Raw genomic sequence first — 24,781 nt, 5'->3', positions numbered from 1 at the left:
TATATATATATATATATATATATTATTCTTATTTATTTTAATTTTTTTTGTCATAGAACCCACAAGAATTTAAAACTACTTTCACCCCTGATTGAAACTCTATACAAACCCCTCCAGGTGGCGTCATGTGAGGTTCGAAATGGATTTCCTAAACCCAACATCACCTGGTACAAGGATAACGAGCCACTGATGCCTCAAGTAGGACGTAAGTTTTTACTGCTGTGGCTTTTCCTCCTTGTCTTAGAGTATTTATATCGAATTGTACATGATTGGTGTAAAGGTTTAACCACTGGCTTAGCAACAGGTTTGCTGAAAATTTTAAAATAAGAAATACCCATAAAATTATCCATGTATCAGTACTGCTAGCACAATTAGCCTGTTAGAAACAGTGCAGTCCTTAATGGGTAAGTACTGAAAAAGTACTTGCCTGGTAATTACTTACATATTTCTAAAGCTTGGTTTAACTTTGCTTGCTATAGGTTAGTACATGTAGAATCAAGAAATCCTGTAAATAGAACCTGTCTGACAACATGAAGCAGGTTAAAACATGTGTCTTGCTCGATATGAAGCTATTGTAGCTTACAGGACCTTGTGTTGTTCTTCTCCTTATTTTCATTGTCATAGTCATTGTGAGAAAAGTATTGATAAAGGTAAAAAATGTGGAAATGTTTGATGACCTTTACAGGGTCTATAAAGAGTATTCAAACAACCCACCCATTTTTTGGTAACAACTCAAAGCTTTTTAGTGTGTGGAAAATTAGTTTCTTCAAAAACCGCCAGATTGGTAAGTCACAATCAAATGATCACTGCCCTGTTATCCAGCAACCCCAACCAAGCCCAGCTGGTTTTACTGCTCTATGTGCTGCACAATGGCTGCTGGAAAAGACAAGTGCTCAGTTGTTGATTTACCATCCAGAAGATACTGGCTGCATTGTTGTTGGTTGTGCTGGAAGCACCACTTCTACTTTTTAAATATGTATGGTTGTCTAATTGTGTATCTGTTTGCAGCAATGTTGCAATGTTGAGTTGGAAGTTGTGGCCAGCTGCAGCTTATTTGGATTTAAAGTGACAAGACGCCCTAAAACAACTCATTCTGAAAGCATCTCAAAATTGACAGAACTTACCAGATAAAATCTCATTATCTCAAATTGATTGTGTGAAAATATGTAATTAACATGTTCAAGGAAGCATAATAGCATCTACACCCAGAGGATGCTGACTACTTGAATAATCAGGTTTTCTAACATTTTCAGCCACAGAAGTTCACATGAGCTGATTCAAACACTTCATTTTGACATTGTTTCTTGCTGTGTTTTCACTGTTCCAGAGGTAAATGTGATCATCCTGGTGACCCGGGAGCCCAGAGGCTTCTACTCTGTGCAGAGCACCCTGGAGTACAGGATACTGAAGGAGGACAAGGACTCCCATTTCTCCTGTGAGGTCAGCTTCTCTGTCCCGGGAGCCATCAGGACGAGGATGTCCCAAAGCATCAATGTCACTGTTCACTGTGAGTTTCATACGGTTATACTGACCTGCAGTAGAGCAGTAAGTCACTAATTAAAGTCTAATGCTGACTGTCTCACCTCGATTCTTGACTGTAATTGTCTCCAAGTTTTGTCACCATAATTGCCTGACAACACTTTAATTAGTTCAGCTCAATGCTTCCAGCCTTTGCAGTTAGATAAACAGTTTCCTTGCTGTTCTGTATTGTTTCCAGTTCTGTTGCTAATTTCAGTATTTTCACATCAAACCATACTTTTTTTTTTATTTGGCTTGCAGTTCGCTTGCTTCTCCTAGGGAGTTTATTGTTTTGCATTCGGCTGTAAAAGATGCTAATGTAATTTAACTTGCACATTGTGAGTGGAATATTCATAAAAACGCCCACGTTGGAAATGCTAAAACCAGTAAATCTGCAGTGCTGGGGAAAACGCCTGGAAAATGGAGAAAAACTGGTGCACAGAGGTTAGACGTTCAGATTTAAAATCTCTTCATCCCTTTCTGATTTGTCTGTTTGCTCACAGTTTGTTAAAATCTGAATATTTAACAAAGCTTCTCCATCAATCTTAAAAATGAATTTTAGTTAAAATTCAAGGACAGAAAAAACATCTAAATTAAAATAAGTATGCCATTTGGGTGTAAGATAAACAGTCCTGACAAACTAGCAACAACTCCACCCAAAAACAGTAGAAGAGATCAGAGGAAAGAAAATTAACTTGCTTGAGTTTTAACATTGACCATGAAATGAACACCCTACTGAACAACAGGGTATCAAAAAATTGGGTTATACTCTTGTTGTTCCTCTCCATGGAAAACTTTAGTAAAAGGCAAAAGATTTATATGAATTGAAAAGAAACAAGAGTGCATGACCTGTTAATGGGTAGGTGTCCCATTTCTCCTGTCACCATACCCACATCACTGACGGTGCTATTCGACTGAACAATGCTTTATGGACACAGAAAAGCTGGCCACGCCTCTATTTTTTTAACCAGTTTAAAGCCTTTTTTATTTTTATTTTTCCCATTTCAAAAGTTTTTTCCAGTGGCAGTTTTTTTTTTTCACTTTCAGTTTCAAACTTTTTCCAATTTTAAAATAAATGTAAAGTTTTAAATTTTTTTGTTGTTGTTTTAGTTTCAAATGTTATTCTTATGAACAAATTTTATGACCCCAATTTAGGTCCATAGCACTCAGTTTTGTTCAGCACAAAGATTTTGTTGTTCAGACATGCAGCAACACTCGATGGCCTCGTTGAGGACTAAGGCCTCAACGAGGGCCTCAATATGTGGGCTGAGCTTTACCGCTGCACACCACTTGCATGAAATCATTCCTAAATAAAGAGATTTCAATCTGCTTTGTAGTGCGTAGTTTTAGAATGAGGTGTTAAGGCTTTACACAGACAATGCACTGAAATCATAAAATAACACAATGTTCCAAGTCCCACCATATGCTGTAGATTGCTTCTAGCTGACAAAGTATTTTAATATTGAACAACAGAAGGAGCACCACACTGAACAGCAGAGGGGATAGCACCGTCAGTGAAGTGGGTATGGTGACAGGAGAAATGGGACACCTACAATCAGCAGGTTATGCACTCTTGTTTTTCTTCAATTTGTACAAGTCTTTTGCCTTTTACTAAAGATTTCTGTGGAGACAAACTGTAAGAGTTTAACCCAATTTTTTGATACCCTGCTGGTTAGTGGGTATTCTTTTTGTGTTAAATATGAAAACATAAAGTTATTACTAAAATTCAGGGTATTATAGTTCCTACAATCTCTGGTATTTTGAAAATGCCTTAAGAATCAATCAAGTCAACTTTTGTTTCATAGACATGCTTTTATATATATTTACAATGAAGAAATATTTTTTAGAGTGCATGAGAAATGCTAAACACAGACTGAAAATGCTGTGAAAATGTATCTATATTTTTTCCCACATCACATGCACAGAGTATTGATGATATTTAACCAGGACCAACAGTTTTGAGACTGAAAAGAACAAACATTGAATCCTAAAACTAGTTATGAGCATTTTTTACATTTTCAAAACTTTTTTTTTTTCTTTTGAACAAGCTTTATGGCCCAAATTTATCTCCATAGGGCTGAGTTCTCGTTCAGGACAAAGCAGAGTTGTCGCCATAAAAGCCTACAACAAAATAAGAAAAAGTCACTAGATTTGTCGATGGTCACTGTTTTGTAAAATAGTCGTTAGTGATATCTGAGAAGTTGCTAAAAATAGTGGCAAAGTGCTTTGCCTCATTGCATAAAAGCGTACATAATTTTTTATAATTCATTCAAATTCAAAAATACTTTACTGATCCCACAGGGAAAAGATGTGGAAACTCATATTAAATTCAAATCTTCAAATAAAGTGGTTAAAAAACATAGATGAGGCCAGCTTTTTGGTTCCCACAATGCATTGCTATAGTCAAATAGCACCGTCACTGAAGTGGGTATGATGACAGGAGAAATGGGGCAAATGCACCATCAGGTCATGGGTTCTTGTTTCTCTTCAAATTGTATAAATCTTTCACCTTTTACTAAAGATTTCCATGGAGAGAAACTGCAAGAGTTTAACCCAATTTTTTGATACCTTGCTTGTTAGTGGGGTGCTCATTTTGTTAAATATTAAAATACTGAATAAGTTAATAGTAATGTTGAAGTTTACAATGTGAGATATTAAAGGGTGATGCACTGTGTGTGGAGCCTAAAACAGCTTACTATTTAAAACTTAAGTTAATAGTAAGGTTGAGATTCACAAATCTTGAGATTCATGCTAGTTACATGTTAAAGGTAACCTACTACGCTTCCTAGAACAGGTTAGAATAAATCTATGGGTTATACAAAACATGTTTGTGACATTTTTTGTGTAAAATCGTTAAATTAGACTTTAGTCTGTTCACTTCTGCCACTTTGAGCTTTCAGATACTTGTTTTAGTATATCACCATGTTCTCAAATTGCACTACCATTTTATGTCAGAGTCTATACTGTAATTCTGAACATTGCTTTCAAATCATTAAATACTTTAATGTTGAACATAGAAGGAGCACCCCACTCATCAGCAGGATGTCTTAAAATTTAGTTAAACTCTTGCTGTTACCCTCTATGAAAAAAAATTACACCTCACAGAACAAAAAAAAAATTAGTAAAAAGCAAAAGATTTATACAATTTGAAGAGAACCAAGAGCCCATGACCTGCTGATGCTGTAGGTGCCCCATTTCTCCTGTCATCATACCCACTTCACTGACGGCGCTATTTGACTAAGCAACATAAAGACTCAAAAATTCAAATATTTTACTATTGTCTTTATTATCTTTATATTTAGGTAATGCAAGATAACAAAGTTTGCTGGACGACGATAAATTGTCCCAATTAGTTATTGCAATAAATGATAATATTGTTGTTTTTAGACAGTTTTCAACTAATATAATGGTAATGCCGTTATATGCAAAAACACATTCTCAGATCAATAAGCTTTAAGTTTTAGTGAACATTTAACACTGGGCCTGGAAGACATTTTAAATATCCAAAATAAATAAACAAAGCAGAAACAACAAATAGAATGAATTATGAAGTCTCTGTAAACAAAACAAACAAAATTTTCCTACAAAAAAAGGGGCAAGTTGAGACCAAAACGCCAGACTGAAGACTTTTGCCTTCCAGTTTTTGGTAGAAAGAGAAAATGCAAATGGAATTTATTCAGCTACTGTCAATTTATCATGAGATTAATTGATTTATTACTTATTGTGACAGACCTATCTGTCTCTTAATCTGTCACAACATAGTGACAGTTTTGCCAAATATGTGAAAACATATTCTTTATGATTTTCTATTGATTATCAGCAACAAAAGTTGATTTGGGGATTTAGTTACTCTTTAAAAGTGGCTTTTTGAGTTTTACTTTGGAGAAGTCATTTGTAATGTTGACTGTGTTTTTCCAGTTGGGTTTTTGTTTTTTATGAACATCAGATCATTTGCATATTTTGCCAGTAAACCCAATCTGCAGGTTCAGCTGTATCAAATAAAACTTCCTCTGGTTATTGTTGGAACAGTTTTGTAAAAAGCCAGACTGGATCTGTCAGCATTATGGAAATGATCTTGTGAAGTGACTTTACCAGCATGCTGAATAAGCCTGCCTAATTTATTTTATTTCTTTGTGTGTGTGTGTGTGTGTGTGTGTGTGTGTGTGTGTGTGTGCGTGTGTGTGCAGACCCCACCACTATGATGGAGCTGTGGAAGGATTCGCCGCAGGGCTTGGTCAAAGAGGGGGATACCGTAGAGCTGCGTTGCCAGGGTGACGGCAACCCCCCGCCGATCTTCATTTTCAGCAAGGAACAAGTAAGAATGGAGCGTCTTTTCTCACCCTGCGTCCCCCGAGAGTGTGTGAGTGACACACAAGAGACACGTAGGGAGTGTTTTTGAAATGTAGCGCCCACAGCGGCAGACACGAGCGTGGAGGGTCTGTGTGGACAGACCCAAACCGGGTCTGAGACCGGAGGCCATGTTGGCGAGCAGGGCTCGTTCCCACGTCAGACACACCAGAGACACATTCATTGTGTCTCTGGAGAACACAAAGGCTCAGCTGACTGCAGGCTGAGCATTTCCCAATCAGCCGGTTGGCAGACTATGTCAGACAGAGTAATTTGAAGAAAGGGAACATGTGGTGGAAACAACACATTTTAGAAATATATTCAGGCTTAAAGCTGCAGTATGCTAAAATGTTTTTTATATATATTTGTTAAAAACTGTCACCATGTTGTGGCAGTGTGGTATGAGACAGATAATATGTGAAAAAAAATCAATCTCCCAGTGCTGCCAGTGCTAATCAGAAACAACCAGAGTGAGATACTTAAGTTTTTGAATTTTTATGTTGCTTAGTCAAATAACGCCGTCAGTGAAGTGGGTATGATGACAGGAGAAATGGGGCACCTACACCATCAGCAGGTCATGGGCTATTGTTTCTCTTCAAATCGTATAAATCTTTCGCCTTTTACTAAAGATTTCCGTGGAGAGAAACTGTAAGAGTTTAACCCAATTTTTTGATATCCTGCTAATTGGTGGGGTTTTCTTTCTGTGTTAAATATAAAAACATTAAGTTATTACTAAAATTCTGAGTATTACAGGAGGTGAGTCTCATCAATCATGTTTGTATGTGCCTCTCAGCTGAGGCCCCATTCCCCTCTCCCTTGGAAACTAAATGGAGTTTCCTTTTCAGGAGCCCGATACGCTGCTGGAGAGCAGAGGTGATGTCCTGATTCTGCCGTCTGTGTCCCGGAAAGACAGCGGCATCTACCAGTGCCGGGTGCTGGACTCTGCTGGACAAACGGAGATCAAAGAAGAGGTCACGCTCACGGTGCATTGTACGTAGGAAAACATTTCATGTGCCTACACACCGGGAACTGTATTTCTGCAGAATTATTCTGTACTTTAGTATTTAGAGACATTATAGTTCAAATTCTGATTCAGGGCTGATGATAGGATATTTTAGGTTTTGTTCTGTGAGGCTTAGAACATCTTTGTGTAGAAATGTGATATCCAGCATTCTTCCAAATAGCTAAATCTGGAAAATTAGACATTTTCTAGAATAAATAAGGACATTTTCAAGTTTGAAAAGTCAAAAATTTTCTAGGAGATTGAGCTCAGAAATTTTTTTGAAAAAAACAAAAACAAAACAATGTGGTAATTTCTGAGTTTGTGTTCATGTGTGTGTGTTCATGTGTGTGCACGTGTGTGTGTGTCATGTCGTGCTTCATCCCGTTTCAGATTTGGACCCGGCTGTTGTGGTTCCGAAAGAGTTGGAGTATATGGACAAAGGTGAAAATCTGGTGGCATCGTGCAACGCCCTGTCCTCTCTGAAAACTGTAACCATGTGGTACAAGGTAACTTCATTTCAGTTTGAAGTTATTCCCTGTTGCTTGTGCACTTTTTCCTTCCACTAAGCTTTCCGTCAATATGCTAGGATACAGGGATTTCTGAGTGGCCAAGTACTTTAGCTGGACTAAATTTCTCATAAACTCTTGAATGGGCTTTTATAAAACTCTCAACACTGCAGTTATTTCCTGTTGCTTATGCACTTTTTCCTTCCACTAAACTTTCCATTAACATGTTTGGATACAAAAACATTCTTTAGTTCACTGGACAGCTGTCCAATCAGCAGTCTTCCCCCTGATTGTTGTATAATACGTTAGTGTTGTTAGTGAATTGACCATTGTGATGATGTTCTGATGTTGTGGTGGCGTCGCTGACCTTGGGGTCGTGTCTGGATGTTTGCTTTGGGTTTGTTTAGGAAGGGAAGCAGGTGGGTCACGGCAACACGCTCCACCTGAACGACGCCACCTACGAGACGAGCGGACGGTACGTTTGCGAGGTGACAGTTCCCTCCCTACCCTCCCTGCACACCAACGGCTCGGTTAACATCATTGTCCAAGGTCAGTGAGCCACTGCTGTTAACTTCCTGTTACCCTTTAAGGTCAGAGCTTTGAGTTCTGATAGTTTCTACAGGAAGTCTAGGGTTATGAAGACGTAAATGAAATAGGGTGAAGTGTTTTTATGGGTATATTACAGCACGTTGGTGAATGTTTACTAGAACAGGACCTGGTGACCATCTTGGTGAATGTTTCTGGTGGCTGTTCCTCCAGGCGGGCCTCAGTTGGCTGGCGTGGAGGACGAGGTCCAGCTGGAGGAAGTGGCCGGCCGCACGCTGAACCTGAGCTGTGAGGCCCGCGGGCATCCACTGCCCAGTATCACCTGGAGCATCACAGGCAGCCAGGTAACCGTTCATCCAACCGTACATCCAACTGTGCATCCAACTATTGCATTGTATAGAAACTCGACAACGCTTCTGATAAAACTATCCTTGGCTAATAGTTGGTAAATGCAGCACTAAATAAAGACAAATGTACAAACATTTGCTTTGGAAGTTTTAAAAAAGAGACTTGCTGGATTTGTTTTCATGAAACCTTTAGTTACACCTAAAGGAGATTCAGTTTGTCCATTTTGAAAGAGAGATGTCGATAACTTTTGCATAAATAAAAATGTCTCTTTCTCTGTAGAACTGGCAAGAAGTGATGAGCAAAGCAAACGACCACATTACTCACAGCATGGTGTCGGTCAAGATCAACTCAGACGTCAGCGCCGTTTGTAACGCGTCCAACAACCAGGGCACTGAGGTCAAGGTCTTCAGCATCAAAGCCAGTAAGCGTCTCTTTCTTATATGTATGTTGAACAACATGCAAGTTAAATTATCTGATTTCAAATTGGGAAATTGTTTGACGAATGTGTCACAGCTGTTTTTCTTCCTCCTAATTTAGCCCATTAAAACTGAGTTGTTGTTCAACCATAAATTGTTAAATTGATTGTTTGATTTGCTAAAGAAATTCTAGACATTAAATAATATTTCTCACAGGATAAATTCACTAAAGAGTTTTTAATAAAGTTTTTAAGTCTGACTCATTCATTTTAGCTTAAAAGAGAAATTATGCAATACTATAACATTTGTTTGATTCATATTTTTGAATTAGACATTTGAAACAGGTTTGAGGTTGTTTGCTTCTGTTATTGTGTTAATATGGGCTGATATTGATTAAAATGAAGAGAAACACCTGAAAAACACCTGTGGAAAATTAAAATAGGATTCCTGCTCCGTTTTGGAAATACTGGGATCTGTGTTTTTTATTTGCCAAAGCTGAAAAAGTTTGAACTGACAAGACACAACCATTGATGTACACTCCCCTTCATTAAGATAATTTATCTGGCATTGTGGAGTAATGTCTCATGACCTGCATGAATCGACACACGGTTCTTTAACCCAACCCTTTTGGTTAAAAATTATGTCAGGTTTTCTTAATCCAGCATGATCCAGATTAGATGTTGGAAACTCTGAAGAATAAAGCAGAGCTCTTTTGCTGTAGTTCATTCAACCTGCCAGGTATTTGCTGCTGTCGACTCTTGGCTCATTTTGCCCCTCCAGCAATTTGAAGAAAAGATTCCCAAGACGAACACATATAAAAATTCAAATGACTGTATGTGGTCTTTGTGTTTTTTATTACACCCAAAAATTTGGGTCAAAATGGCTTACAAATTTAAGGCATTTTTTCAATTTTTTTTACTTTCTTTAGAATTGGAGAGTCTATCTGTGTCCAAACGTTTTTGATAATTAGATTGAAAAAACACTGGGCTCTTTCAAATCCCTCTCACCTCGAGTCAGCTAGTGAGAGACGGGAGTATCGAGGGAAGGGACTATGATTGTTTTCCCAAGTTGTATATGCCAGCTTTGTCGTGGTTTCTACTTGTTGAAGTCAAGCTAATTTAGGCTTTTTAGGGCTCATATCAATATATACAAAACGTTGGAAATAGCTAACTTAGAAAACACCCATACCTTCTCCTTTCTAATGTGTTTGTTGATTTGATCAAATCTTTGACTTTGTCTGAATTCACATCTCATGATTTATTCCACATCTACATGTTAAGGTTGTCAAAGTCCAGCTAGGAAAGCTGACCTACTTCCCTCTCCCTCGCTATTCTTTATTTAATTTCAACTTTTAGAAGCCTCTGAAATGTGATATCTTGATATCTTGCTGTAGTGTTGACAGTAGTAGCAAATAACTGTGTCCATTTTTTTTTTATATGTCATGTGCACATTTAGATTTATATTGACAACTTAACAGCTAAAAACATTGTAAAAACAATGCTATCAGCGGCGAGCAGTTTTTAGCCCACCAGCAGGGAGCTGGGGTGGGACCTTGACGTCACGCTGCAATGTATCATGGGCATCACTGTCAAGTTTGGTTTGGACATGCTTCATTCATGCTCCTCTAACTTTAAAATAAAGCATTGCAAAAACAACTCTTTTTACACTTACTTATGGTGTGTTCACTGATCAGAAACTGATGCGAATTTTCAGTTTCTGAGCAGGCCAAGGCAAAAACCGACCAATTCTGGTCACCAGCCGAATTCTTGTTGCATCTTTAACAACAACCAGCTGATAAATGATCACAGTTTGCTCTTTAACCAAATGTTTAACACAGTAAAAGCAGGTTTGCACTAATCTTAAGGGATGTGTGTGTTTATGTGTTGGATTAATGTTGGTGGACGTGAACTTCTTCCCACTCTGAGTGTTGTTTTACTCGTCCACAGTTCCCAGGGTCACCCGCACTGCTCCCTTCTCTCCCGGTAAGACGATTACCGCCCTGCAGTCTCTAATGTTGCAGCTTTCCAGCTCAAACGCTTTCCTCCCAATGTTCACGCTTTTCACCAACATCCATATGTGACAATGCAGGCCTGCAGTAGGCCATGCATTATTTACAGGCATTCCACCCTAAGACTGTCTTTAGCTTGCTGGCAGATCTTTGAGTTAGCCCTTGGCTGTTTTTAAATATTCTGTTTGATTTTTAGAGTTAAAAAAAAATCTTAACGCCAGCAAATCCCAGATACTCGGATCAAACACGCTGCAGCTGTAAAATATTATTTGTTTATCCCAGAACTTTTTAAGTAAACAAAAATCAGCAATGTGGAAAAAAGACAGCCAGACATTAATCGTGTTTTATGGTAGCTTTAACATACCGGGTTAATTTACACTTCACCTTTGAGGGGGTTGCAATTATCAGGCAGTTTTCTGACTTAATCTGGGTTGTTAGTTCGTATCGTTAAATCTTTGCAGGACTCTGGGGAAAAACACGGAGTCTGAAATAAAAACAACAGAGGGAAAAATCTGGTCCAGAATGTTCCCAAACAACTTTTTACTGCTTTTCTTTTTGTTTACGGCCATTCTAAACTAATGCAGTCAGAATAAATTACATCATCAACACTTGGTGCAATAAAAAGGTTAAATGTTTCTCTCACTTTTTATTGAGTCAGTATATTTAAAGACTAATCCTACTACATTGGAAGGCAACTGTTCACTTAGTTCAAAACTGATGGAGTCCATTTATGATTGATAAGTGAAGTGAGGCACAGATTCTGGCAGAAATATATTAGAGGTTTTTTTTTTTTTGTTAGGTTTTACTACAACAGTTCATGGAGTCTTCACAGAGTGATTCAAGTGGAGCTATTTGCTGCAATACTGATTTTTTTCTTGTGTTGCTTTCAAAATAGTTTCTCTCATCATAAAACTTTCTTATAAAGTCTGGAGCAGTGTTGCTAAATTGCAGCTGCATCAATTGGTTTATATTTAACTTGTAGGAATGTAGTTTGGTTTATTTGCAGAATATCAAAGACTGAAGCTTCTTCTGGTTTAGATGGGTGACAAAAATCATGTTTATATTGACCCTGGAAAACCTGGACATAGAAACACATGAAAAAAAAAAAAGTTCAACCCATTAGATTGTTTTGTAGGAGCAGCTTGGAGATAAAAATATGTTTTCAAATTTATTTTGGGTTTGTAAGGTTTTGTGAAAATCTATGACGGAGTATTAAGGCCAGGCTAAGAATCTTTTTTTTAAATATGAGAATAAAGTCAGAATATGAAGATGACATAACAGCAGAATAAAGACTCAATATCACCAGAAGAAAGTTGTAAAAATAATAGAAAAAAGTTGTTTTAATGAGATCAAAGCTTTTCATTGAAGATCTGATATTAGTTTATGATTCTTTCTTCTAAATAGGCATTTTGATGATGGTTTTAAAGTTCTGATACTGTTAATTGTCTGATGTGTTTAAAGATCAAGTATTTATTCATAAACTGATGTTCAACATTCCGTATTTTAATTTATTATTTAATTATTTATGGTTGAATTTATCATAAAATTACTTCTTCATTCTCTTAATATGATTTTTCTTCTACTATTAATTTGACTTTATTGGCAGACAACTTTATTATTACAGCTTTTTTGGCGGATTATGACTTTATTCTGATAATGACTGTACTCTCATAATATTTTGACTTTATTTGCAAAGTCTTTTTTTTCTTAGCCTGGCCATAATACTTTGTTGTAAAATTATAACATAAAGTTATGCAGCATTCTTTTCAAATTCAAAAGCACTTTATTGATCCAGAAAGGAAATTTAAATATTGTTGCAACTCATAAAATTACAGACGTGCACATGCTTTAAACATAATAAACCAAAAACGTGAAAATATTTTACTTTTTGAAAAAATTTGGTTCAAGTTTGGTTATTTTTTGACCCTTTTGGGGGAATTTTATTTGCAAATTTCCAATCAAATTTCCTTCCAAGACAGAACAATATTGTCCAGTCTTTAGGTTTGGCTGAAAACACAGAAGAGAAGTCAACACTTGCATATTTGTTTTATTTTAAATAGAGATTTTGTAATATTGCAACACTGGGCTTTACAGGGTTACACATGAGGGGTGTCCAAGGCGTGGCCCGGGGGCCATTCGCGGCCCTCTGAATGATTTGGTGCGACCCTGGACCACAACTAAACCATTGCATAAATTCGGTTTATCAGCTCAGGCGGTGATGGAGATGCACAAATCTGCTTGCTTTGTTAAAATATTGTGTGCTTAGTTTATTTTTGAACAGGCAAGTATGAAAAATAAGGCTTTTTAAAACAAAATTCGGAGTACTTTCAGTTCGACATGTTTCAACGCCGTTCTTCTTCTTCTCTTCCATGTTTGTCTGCTTGCTCCATCTGCTTCATCCTCTCTGGTGATCCTTGCTCTTCTCTGAAGTGTTTCTGTATTTTTCTGCATGTTTTCTGCATTAACTGCATGATGTGAGTCCCTGCCTGATCTATGAGCGGAAACTTTGTAGCAACACACCTGCAGAACCAACTTACTTGTGGTCAATCGATTAATAATGACCTTTTTCACATAACTTTTGTTTATTCAAAACGTAAAATCATCATTTAAAATTAAAAGTTGAAACATTTCATCTGTAAGAGAACATAACTCTTTTTTTTTACAACACTGTAGATCATGTCTAATGGTTGCTATGGAGATCTAAGGTACTAACTTTCCGCTCTTTGTGGCAGTTTTTCAACGTTGAGCTTAGAGGCTGTCAGCAACATGTGGGGGTGGCACTCTTAGCTCCAAAGTGTCCTTCACGTTCTGTCATCTGTCGGACTTATAGCTTTTTGAAACCTTGTGCACCAGTGTGAACCTTCACACCAGAAACCAAATGAACAAAAAACAAACTATCACGTAAGACGCATTAGAAAAAATTATTTTTCTGAAAGTTTGAGTGGCACATTTACAGCCTGTTTTTGTTGTTAAAAAAAAATTGACCCGTTTGTGATTATTTAGGCAAATAAATAAAATCTGAACATAAACCTTGACAGCAGATGTCTGCTTCTGTGTGCAGTTGAAGGCAGCGGAGTGATCATAGTGGTGATCATACTGTGTTTGCTGCTTCTCGCCTTCCTGGGAAGCGTCGTCTACTTCCTGCATAAGAAGGGAAAGATCCCCTGCGGACGTTCAGGAAAGCAGGAGATGTGAGTACCGCCTCGCCCTCTACTCCTTCTGCTGCACAAAATTTCAATCATATCTTTATTTTTCTGCATAGAACCCTCAAAATTGCATTTGTTGGCAAAAGCCAGAAATTTCCCAGCTTGTGTGTGAACTAAAGTTGAGTAACCATTCCCAATTTGCATGCAGACGCACAAAATAGATCCCAGTTGTATTTACACACTTATTTAGCTCTTACCTTTACAAAGATAAAGGTAAGAGCTTTAAACTACTCAGTCTTAAAGCAGAGAAAAAAAGCGTTAACTCAGTTCGACCTTTCAGATTTGGTGTTTACCAACCAAATCACTCAAAATTCCACAGCACATCTACATGGAGATGCTTGTCATAGTCAAGCTAGCATAGCTGACCTATTTCCCTTTCCTTCGCTTTTTTTATGAAAAGTTTTTCCTGACATTGTTTTTTAGTTGTCATAGTTTTGACAAATATTAGCAAAGCACTGTTTCCCCTTTTCCTTTTACATATCACACATACATTTAAGATTTAGCCCATTATGTTAACAACTTGGCCGCTAAACCCAATGATTGTTGTTGTTGGTGAGCAGTTTTTTGGGATTTTGTGCGTGTGATGTCATGTTTCAACGTGTCTATAGCACCAGTTCATAATGTCTGTGTTCATCCGGGCAGCACCAAAGAGAAGCCCACCAAAGACGACATCGTTGTGGAGATGAAGAACAACCCAAAGAACGAGGATGCTGTGCTGCTAAAAGCCGTGAACGGAGAGAAGAAAGGTCCCAATGACCAGGTAACTGTTGTGGTGAGTGAATACACCTGCAGAAAGAGAGGAAAAGTAAAACCGAGAAACCATAGCAACAAACACATGCATCTGTAGCACTAAAAACTACATCACTGAAAATTACACGAGAAAAATCAAAGTTTAGTAATGTAAACATATGACTTTTTTTTTCTTGTAAATGGACGACTTTTCAACATTAGAGAATATTGGAAGTGTCGCCACATTATTTTCTAGATATAAAACTTTATTAGAAATTGCGTTTGGTTTATTTCAAATGTAAAAGACAGAAAAGAAACCGAGGAAGGAGGAGGAAAAGGTTTCAAGGGGAAGGAGATCAGAGTAGAGGAGTGAAAAAAGGATAGAGAATACAAGTCAACAGTCTGCTTTTACACCTACAGAAAGAGAGAAAAAACAGAACCGAGAAACCATAGCAACAATCAACATCATCATGATGGAAAATAGCATATTATAAGTTAATACAAGAAAATAGGACTTTTAATATCGTAAATTTTTGCTTTTAATCATGAAAAACTCATTCTGTTCTTGCTAGTTTACCACTTTTCAACCTGCAAGAATGTCGGAAGTATTTTATTGTACATCAAACAGTTCAATAAAAATATTTTTCTGTTTTTTAATGGAAATGTACTCCTCTGTTGCCACTTTCTTTCTTTCTTTGCTCAATAATCCGTCGTCAAAACGTGCTTCTGAGTGAAAGCTGCTCTTTTAAATATTTAGGATCTGGTCTGAGTCTTGTGGAGTTGACCTCTCCTGAAGGATTTGAGTAAATCTCACCTTCTCTTCTGTCTGTGCAGTAAAACTCCTGAAGGTCGTGAGGAGCCGCAGCAGGTCGCAGTATCCAGACGGAGGTTATTGGCACGGAGGTGACCTTGGACGTTCCCACTGACCTCCTCCTTGTCTGGACGCTCCCTCCCTGTTCCTCCCTTCATTTTTTGTTCTAAGCAGTATTCAGCAGGTTTTCCCACACACACACGCACACACACCCACACACATACACACACACACACAGAACACACATTTCCCAGGTGTGTTTGTACAGATGTGTACCTTCTGAATGAGTCTTTGCTTCAGCATTCAGTTCTCTCATTAGTTTTCAGCTCTTTGCTGTTGTTTAGTGTTTGTACGATGGTGAATCATCCTTCTTTTTTTATGAAAGTGTAAATATTATATATATTTTGTTATTTAAGATATTTTGGCTCAGATTTCCATTTCACAGCAGCGTCTGGCTCGTGTGCATGTTTTCTATAGTTTTTACTTTAGCATCCAGGTGAGATTTGAAGCAGGACTTGATGGAGACCAAACGTTGTAAAAACTCGTCCTACATTCGACCAAAACAGCTTATTTTATTTTCTGCTCTGCAGGACCGCCAGTGATTACTTCACTGGTGGCCATCTTTACCAAACTGCTGTCACGTTCTTGTACTGTTTGTAAATATGCTTAGGTTAGAGACCTGCTAGACCTCCTGAAGCTCAAACAGGTCAAAGTTACACATCTGCTGTGCCTGTTTTTTTATTTTTTACATCAAACACTGAATTTATTTTATTTTGAAACTGTTTTTCTCTGTGTTGCCAGTGATTGGTCAGAGCCTGAAGGTCCCATGTGTTTTTGCATGTTTCATACCGCAACAGTTTGGACTGACGATGCTTTTATACAGAGAGATCACTGTGATAAACACAAGAAGGTTCATGGTTTTCTTTATCTGAAGTGTTTGGAAACAAAAGAATGATTTTTTTTTTCTTTTATAAAATCCACCTTAAATGGTTAAATTTTTCGTCTTAAATGTTTCTATCATAATTCATTTAATTAGCTTAATTTAAATTTAGAAAAATGTATCTAATTTTGACAAATTTAAATGCAATCCCAGTTTACACTAAAGTCAAAAATCTGACCCGACCACAAGATGTTTTTTTTAATTATTATATACAGATTTAGATTTTGGATTTAAAAATTTTTTTCCCCAAACTTTTTTATTTGATACATTTCATAAAACAAGCAAGGAAAGATTTAAGATGTCCAGTTTAGAAAACAAGTAAAAAAACCTTCTTGTGTTCGTTATTCACTAACATTATTTGGTTTCTTTTTTTTTATTTCTTAGCTCACGGTTTCATATTTCAGGAAAGCGGTCGTGCCGCTCTGCGAGTCGGATGTAATTATAGTGGATGGAGCCACGAACTGAGGTTTAATCTAAAACAGGCAAAGAAAACATGCAAAAAATACTGCTGGGGTCCTTTTAAAGGCTGGCGTTGTGAATATTTCTCACTGTGTATTTTATTTTGAAAGTTTTCTTTTGTTACCGAGAGTGCTACACTGCCCTGATAACTTGCAACATTTAAATTCGTAGTGAAGTATTTTCAGTTTTTCATTTTTTATGTCCCACTGAATGACGAGAAGCGATACCGTCGGTGTTTGAACAGATTTCTGGTTGGATCCGTGAATCTTTATTTGTTCAGTGGTGAGAAAACAGAGTTTGAAACTGATTATCTTTTCTACATGTGTATAAATTTAATGCTCAACATGTGATTCTCTTGATGCTTGTTTTTTGTTTTTTTACAAGATGCCAAATAAAAGTTCCACCTAAAGAAAAGGCCTTGACTCATTTCTGCAGAGCTTTCGAGTGTGTAGTGTGTGTGTGTGTGTGTGTGTGTGTGTGTGTAGAAGTGAGCGCTTCCAAACCGCTGTCAGCGCAAACTGGGAAGCGCTCCGAACGGTAGCTCAGATTTCCTTCCTGGACAGAAAACACATCTGCAAAGAATTTAAAGCTGCAAAACAAACGTTGAGTTCAGCCGCTCGGTGCAGAGCCTGCAGGCCTCCAGGTGACGACGGCTCAATAACGACCGAGATGAAGCAGCTCAAGAGGTTTAAAGGCATAAAACGGTTCAGATCGGGTTTTGTTTTACATTTTCTGCTCAGATATGTGACCTCCCAGTAGCTGATGGACTTGTGAGGGGAAAGGAAACATTCAGCTGCTGTTTAATAAACTGCATGTTGGTTCTCTGTTTGGTTCTGATTCAGGTGACAGAAGGCCGACTTTGTAACTGTCTTTATGCGACTCTGAAGGTTCAGATCTGAGTCAGTCACTACACCCAGATTTCAGGCCTGATCATTAGTGTCTAGCTGTAACAACTGATGCTGCATCGTTCCTCTTTAGGTCCAGAGAGAATATCAGCAGGACAAATATTAGTCCACAGCAGAAGATGTTTTTAGATCATTTTTGTACTATGTAGTTCTTTATGGAAGTATGAAGTAGGTTTTCTGTAGGTTTTACTCGTCGTGGAATAATGGCATTGAATTTATACAAGTTGTTTTTTAGATCTTGTTTTTGCCTTTTAAGTATGAAACAGTTTAATTCCACTAATTTCAGAGTAGACAGCCAGCACTGTTATAGGCAAGAACAAATAACCCAGTTAAAAAAATCACAGAAATTTCAAGTTACTCAAATATACTTTAATCATAGTTAATAGCCTTGCTTCCTAATCAACTGAAGCTAAAGTTGACTTTTTATCCTTTTTCTGTACTGAGGGTAGAATTGTTCCATTACTGTAGCAACATTCTCAAAAAAATTTACCAAAATAAAATCAAATAACCTCAGAGGTAGTTACAGTAAACATTGGTAACTCTACTTGGTTGGCCTTTACAATTAATATCCCAAAGCAGAAAATAATTTATTTTTTACACTTTTATTATTATTTTATAACCAAAAATAGAAATGCATGAATGGATTGGGGTCTAGAATTTTCTATTAGTCCCTGAACGCACCGTTTTCCAGGTTTGCGATGAGGCAAAAAAAAAGCACACATTAAATATCTGTTGAACAAACCACACGCACCAAAGGTTAAAGAAAAATACAGTTTAATTAAAAATCTTAATGGCTTAGGCATGAAAACATGGCGGCACAATGAATGCAGAGGATATTAAAAAGACAATAAATAAAATCATATCTATACAGGTAATGAGTTTTTAGTAGGCAAGTTCCATTTGACGAAGGCCAGTTAACTGGGTAAACCAACACACACAGTCACAGAGAGAAGTCAGCAGACGGGAACCGACACCAAGTCACTGATGGTTCTGCTCTCAGAGTTCAGATGTGGAGTGAAATGACAACATGAGGGGCAGAGGAGAGTCCAGACGGAAATGGAGCGATTCGCCCAGTTCTGTGACTGACAGGAGGCACAATAATTCACCTTCTCCCACTAAAACCAGTTTAAACCTTAGTGTAGAGAAAAGGACACTTCAGCCACCCTCTGCTTACATAATTTTATATCAGGAGGTATTCTTACCAAGGATTTCAGAACATTTAACCTACAAATTTCATTTACTGATGCAGAATCCTGGAGAATTCATAAAAAAAATTTTTAAAAAAAGCTTAATGACAAATCAGTTTTTCTTAAATAAATGAAAACTGAATTTTGCATTCTCTGATTTTCTTTGTCTGACATCATCATTGATGACGGCTTTGACAGAAAACTGAACAAAATCCATACGGGTGTAAATACTTTTTCACAGCAGATAAAAGAGGTTGATAACAGTAGCTGCGTTTCCATTACAAGTATACGCAAAACACTCTTGATAATCTGCCAATATCAAAAAACATAATTTCGCAGCTGCTGAGTTTCCATTAAAGACACAAAAAAACATCCATCATCATCCAACAGCTTCATGTTGTCTTCTTTGTCTTTTCTACCAGCAGTAACATCTGGTTACTGATGACGTGACTCGTATGATGCGAAAAAAGTTTTTCCATTTCAAATTTGCACAACACATTAATTTTGATCTGGTGAGAATCCATAAATTCTTGACCAAAAAACATCCATTTCTTTTTGAATTGGCGTAGTTCCATTTAGCAAATAAAATTTTCGTATTCCAATAAATTACATGGTCGATGGAAACGGAGCTACTGTGATGTAATATTTTCCATATAAATACCTTCTTTGTACCGACATTCACTTTTTACACCTTTATCCGTTCATATTGCTTTGCAGTGGGAAAAAGTACATTTTGACCTTTTAAAATCTCAAACAGTTTCAAATCTGACCCACAGATTTGCAAAATTTAAACGTAAAACCTGCAATCTTCCCAACGACCAGCAGGGGTCACAAGAAAACATCCTTAGTGAGTTTCTGCTTGATATAAAATCTAATTTTACAAACCATGGCGTGAGTTCAGTAAAACAGACTGGAAACCTGGACTTTTATCCTTTTCACAAAAAAATAAAATGCGTGACGTTTGTGCTCTGGCGCCACCTAGAAATCTTCAGATCCCAGTGGCTCAATTTATACTAGAGGATTCACACACCTGAGAACAAGTCAAAGCTTTTTAAATCAGTTTTTCTCCACCTTAATGCTTAATAAAGATGCTACTATGGCATTTGAAAAATAATATACAATAGAAGTAAATTTAAGTCTTTTTTCAAGTTATTTTTTCTAAAATTTTCAGTTGAACAATTTTTAAATTCACAAATAAAAGAATAAATAAACAATAAATTGCTGATAATCTGAGCCACTAACCAGGAAGCCTTGCAGATGAAACACGTCTGCTCCAAACAGAAGAAAGGATGAAGCCACAACAAAATGTCAATATGATCTTAAATATGCAAAACTGGGGCTTTAAGTTGGGCAAAAATTTCATTGTTCCAGAAACATTTTGGAATGCTCCGTCCAACAACTAGTAAAAACAAAAAAGCGTAATAAAACATTTACACATTCATGTGGAATGACTTAAAGTCCGAGCAGATGGTCACAGGTCAGATCACATTAAAACCAGGGCTGCACAAAGTGCTGCAGATGTATTATTACTGCAGTGTCTCTGCAGAACTGCTACCGATGTTAAACTATTTAAATAACCTGCATTCAGGCTTTCAATGCCACTTGGACATCTGGTGGCTCCAGTCGTTTAATGCAGCATAAAAACAGTTCTACAAGGACGTTTTGATGCTACAGCAGCAACTCCTTTAATAAAACCTTGTTCAGATAGAAATGTCATCATCTGAGGATTTTGTTTGCTAAAATCTGAAAGCAGAGCAGAAATTTTATTTACCACAGGTCATGTCATTATGTTTTTTTTCTAATATAAGCTGATGACACTGCAAAAACAAAAGGTAAAGTATTTTTGCTTTAGTTTGTATTGCAAATATCTTAGTTTTGTGTTATTTCAACTGTGTAACTTTTCAGCCAGATATAAGGGCTTGTTTTAAGTAAATAATTATTTAATACTGATAAAAAAATACATAACTTGTTCCACTGGCAGATTATTTCACATATAACAAGACATTTTCCAGTGTTATAAGTGAAATAATCTGCTAGTGAAACTAGAATTTATTTTGTCTACTTTCAAGAATTATTGGCTTAAAACAAACTGCTATATCTTGCTGAAAAGTTTGTTTTCTCTTATTTCAAGTGTACTGAGATATTTTACAGTAAAAACTGGACCAAAAATACTTTGTAAGATTTCTTGCTTTTGCAGTAAAATTGAATTGGATTCAAAAAGCAGAATCAAATGCAGCTGCTAAAAGGCCTACAAAGTAGAGACGCACTAATTGGTCCATCTGAAGTCAAAGTCAGACTGTTTCCCCTCGATCTGCCCCGGTCAGTCTACTGCACGTCCAACACTAGAGATTCTGCTGAAATGCTAGTTGCTAAAGTCTCTCAATGCGGAGCGCTGAAGTCATGAAGCTGAAAACATCCTTTTCCAATAAGTTTAATTTGCACATGATTAACTGGAACCAAATTGAAAGCCTGAATTTTCAACGAGTCGCATCAGCAGAGAGAGAAAACATGCTAACATTGGCCTAGCTTAGTGTTGTGCTGGATGCTAACTTGTAGGAACAACTATAATGATGCTGATTCTTCTTACATGACAAACGTGAAGTGAACGCATCTCTGATGTCATTAAAAGGTACTCGGGGAGGGGGAGGGGGACTTTTAGGACAGAAAAGGATCATTTTCCCTCAAAGGTGAACGTTGGTTGACTGCTGTGTAAGTCAAGTCAGACACAGGTTTACAAATAAATCATAAAGTTGTGGCGATTTTAGGAGAGATTAGCTTAATTAATCCATGTTGGAGCTGTAGTGCGTTATTTTACTAACCTTCACAGTGTTTCAAGACAGATCCATGGCACTAATTTAACTTTAATAGAGTATTGGACTAGATATGGACCTATCCTTCCTGTTAAATGACTTATTGGGGAATCCTTGACTTCATGGAGCACGACTGTTAGCTTCGTCTCTCCATTTTCACTCTGTAGAGAGAGTGGGAGCTTCTCTGTGGATATTTGTGGGTCACTTACATGTGGGATTCAGTTTCTTGGGAACTGGGTGATGCGAATGGAAGGTTGTGATCTGCCGCCTGCGAGTGGAAGTGGACGTAGGTTCGTTCATCAGTCAGGAACGCATCCAGGTTTCTAATCTGTCCATAATCTGCTTGGGGATTCAGAGCCCGGTGAGGTAGATCAGTCGGGGACAGGACGTTTAGGTAGGAGCAGACCTGTCCTATTATTCTAGGAAGTGTTTGACATAAAGCAGCTGAGACGGAAACCATTCGAAGCTGACCTGCAGGATGGAAAGGCCAGCTCTGCCTCTTTATTTACTTTAAAAAGACCTGCAGGGTCTGGACGACAAATCAGGATTCTGCAGGGAGATTTTTACACAGCAGGTCTTGATGCGCAATTCCAAATTTTTTTTTATTTTCAATTTTTAACTGAAATCTTATTTATTTTTTCTGTGGTCGTTCAAGCTACTAATTAAATGCGACCGCAATAAGTTTTCTGTGTGAACAGCTTCTGTCCCAAAGTAAGCCATGTGCACAGACATGAACTTATCTTTTTAAATCTGCTTTTGCTTAATTTTGTTGTTGAAGCACTTTGTGGTTTTTATCTTGGTTTTACTTACTTATGTCACACAGCAGCGCTCTGTTTACAGCAGTAATAATGGCCGCTGTCTATTGATCAATTTTAAAGTTCTTCAGAGTCGATCGCATCATCATGAGAACATGACAAGAGCACAGCTCTGTTTGGATGTGAAGTTGGAACTAAAAGTGGTGGACTGTGATGTGAGGCGCTTCACTGACACAGACGGCTTTCATAATTTCATAATTAGAATTTTCAGCCATTGTTTACGTCCAGATTTACAGCATCTGACTTCTTGTGGTGCAGAATTATGATGTAAAAGTTGAATAAAATGACTTGCTCCTACTGCTGACGCTGTGAAAAATATCTGACATAATTTAGTCCCACAGATAAGTGGAACAAATCTGATTTATCTTAGGGTGAAAAGATCAGAATTGTGCCGTTCAGACTTCCATGAGAAAGTCGGATATTGGCCAAAAAAAAAAAAAGAAAAAGAAAAAAATTGGATTTGAGTCATATTTTCCTGCTGTGTGAACTTACACATCGACACAGTGGTGCTGCTCGTCGACTCCTCTACTAGTTGCCTCTCCAAACCACTTGATAATCGGGGATTCACTTTTCCTAGTCTTCCCTGCCTCCACTGATACGTTGGCAATGAGTCAAACCTGAATGTAGAGACACTGTTGCCCGATTTTCCACAAAATAAACTGGAAAATGTTAGAAAAACATAATTAAAATGGAATTAATTTCAGTCATTGTTAGTTCTACACACAGTACAACATGTGAGGAGAGTACTCAAAGATTAAAGTACTTGTTGACCCAGAAGGTGATGGGAAATGGAGCCACAACCCTGCAGCACGAGAATGCACGCCACAGACTTCTACTCACTAATTTCTGATTAGTTACAGATTTGCACACCACAGTTTGCGGAGAAGCAGCGAACTGAACAGCGACATGATGAAAGTTTGGCTTCACAAAGCTCCTTTTACACGTTTCAGATCATTTAAGCCGAAAGAGATGAACCAATCAGCTGATGGGGAATCCAGTTCCTTCCATTTCCAGCTGGGGGCGGCGTAGAGTAAGTGTTGAGGCTTCAGGATCCGTCACAAAAAAACAAAAAAAAAAACAATCCTGTTTTCACACCTAGAATCCTTTTAGAAAAGCAAATAATACCTGACGCAGTTGATTACAATTAACTTTGGATGTTTTTCCTTAGATCTGGTGTTTTCCCGCGGAAAAGTGCTCGGTAAATGCTATCCACAATAATGGCACAAAGCGGAGACGGGATTGGGGGGGGGCGGAGCAGGACCTGAGTGACTATGTGGCGATGTGGGCCGTGGAGGGGACGGAGACGAACTCACGCAGGATGTTTTTGGCCGTCTCCAGGTTGTTCTGGGCGATCATCAGCGCTTTCTGGATGTCCTGCATGGAGTAGCCTTGGGATATCAGACATTCGATCTCACCATTCAGGGCCTGGTTGCCAGCGGCGACGGTGGCGGCAGCAGCAGGTGGTGGAGGAGGAGGAAGAGGAGGAGGCGGCGGCGAGGCGGAGGATGGGCCAGGGAGTTCGGGCAGCGGAGCGGAAAGGTCGCGGTTGAAAGGTCGAGGGCGGCGGTCGGAGTTGGCTCTGCGTGGGAGGGGCCGGGGCGGCCGGTCCGACTCGGCAAACGCTCCTGGAAAAATCAGTTCAGGAAACAATGACACGGCAGTTTACAGAAGCCGAAAGTGGACGTTTTCCACAGATACTTTTCCTCATAGCGAGTTAAACAGATTGGTTTGTGAGCTACACCTGATTCCAGCCTTCACATGCCGTTATTGGCGTGTTATACAAAACGTTTAAAATTATCATTATTTATGAATAAAACAAGGCTTTCTTTAAATGTAATTTTATTGTTAAGTTTGCTTCCATTCTTTTAAACATTATCATTTGATGTCATGAAATCCATCAAATTATATTCGTATTAAAACTAGTATATTTGATTATTATAGTTAAATTGCAATACCGTTTATAAATTAAATATACATTGCTGTAATTCATTTTTAAATGAAGTGGTTTTGCTATTATGAGATATTTTACTTGAGTCACTTTAAGCCTTTAATTATTACCAACAATAATTTTTCTTTTATTTATTTATTTATGTTTTTTTTTTTGTTTTTTTTTACAATAAAAACAGGATTATTGAGCTTTTTTATGAGTCTACTCTGTGGAACAGAATCAAATAGCTTGTGTGTCTGGTAGGTTTTTAAGACATATTTGGGAAGCTCAAATCTGTTT

General features: G+C 37.7%; 2 protein-coding genes across 4 annotated transcripts in view; one reads left to right on the top strand and one right to left on the bottom strand.

Annotated features, from left to right (window-relative positions):
* mcama (melanoma cell adhesion molecule a) overlaps positions 1 to 16,135 on the top strand; it is an 83,487-nt gene extending 67,352 nt beyond the window's left edge. The window contains exons 5-16 of one of the 3 annotated variants that reach the window (XM_015030489.1): positions 118 to 205; positions 1,328 to 1,507; positions 5,706 to 5,833; positions 6,711 to 6,855; positions 7,259 to 7,374; positions 7,782 to 7,923; positions 8,134 to 8,264; positions 8,548 to 8,689; positions 10,631 to 10,666; positions 13,754 to 13,883; positions 14,541 to 14,670; positions 15,462 to 16,135. In XM_015030489.1, coding sequence (XP_014885975.1) covers positions 118 to 205; positions 1,328 to 1,507; positions 5,706 to 5,833; positions 6,711 to 6,855; positions 7,259 to 7,374; positions 7,782 to 7,923; positions 8,134 to 8,264; positions 8,548 to 8,689; positions 10,631 to 10,666; positions 13,754 to 13,883; positions 14,541 to 14,670; positions 15,462 to 15,464 — 1,371 coding nt within the window. In that variant the 3' untranslated portion in view covers positions 15,465 to 16,135. The remainder of the gene's footprint in view (positions 1 to 117; positions 206 to 1,327; positions 1,508 to 5,705; positions 5,834 to 6,710; positions 6,856 to 7,258; positions 7,375 to 7,781; positions 7,924 to 8,133; positions 8,265 to 8,547; positions 8,690 to 10,630; positions 10,667 to 13,753; positions 13,884 to 14,540; positions 14,671 to 15,461) is intronic. The other 2 variants (XM_015030490.1, XM_015030491.1) reach the window with 2 other exon arrangements.
* Positions 16,136 to 22,247: 6,112 nt separating this feature from the next.
* The window catches only part of LOC106946273 (E3 ubiquitin-protein ligase CBL-like), a 30,534-nt gene continuing 28,000 nt past the window's right edge, over positions 22,248 to 24,781 (bottom strand). Inside the window, exon 15 of the mRNA XM_015030488.1 lies at positions 22,248 to 24,179. Within this exon, the coding sequence (XP_014885974.1) occupies positions 23,824 to 24,179 (356 nt within the window). The 3' untranslated portion in view covers positions 22,248 to 23,823. The remainder of the gene's footprint in view (positions 24,180 to 24,781) is intronic.

This window comes from Poecilia latipinna, unplaced genomic scaffold, assembly GCF_001443285.1.
Source record: "Poecilia latipinna isolate Pla-1442-1.1 unplaced genomic scaffold, P_latipinna-1.0 Scaffold183, whole genome shotgun sequence".
Classification (NCBI taxonomy): domain Eukaryota; kingdom Metazoa; phylum Chordata; class Actinopteri; order Cyprinodontiformes; family Poeciliidae; genus Poecilia; species Poecilia latipinna.
This window is presented reverse-complemented; position numbering and strand designations above follow the sequence as displayed.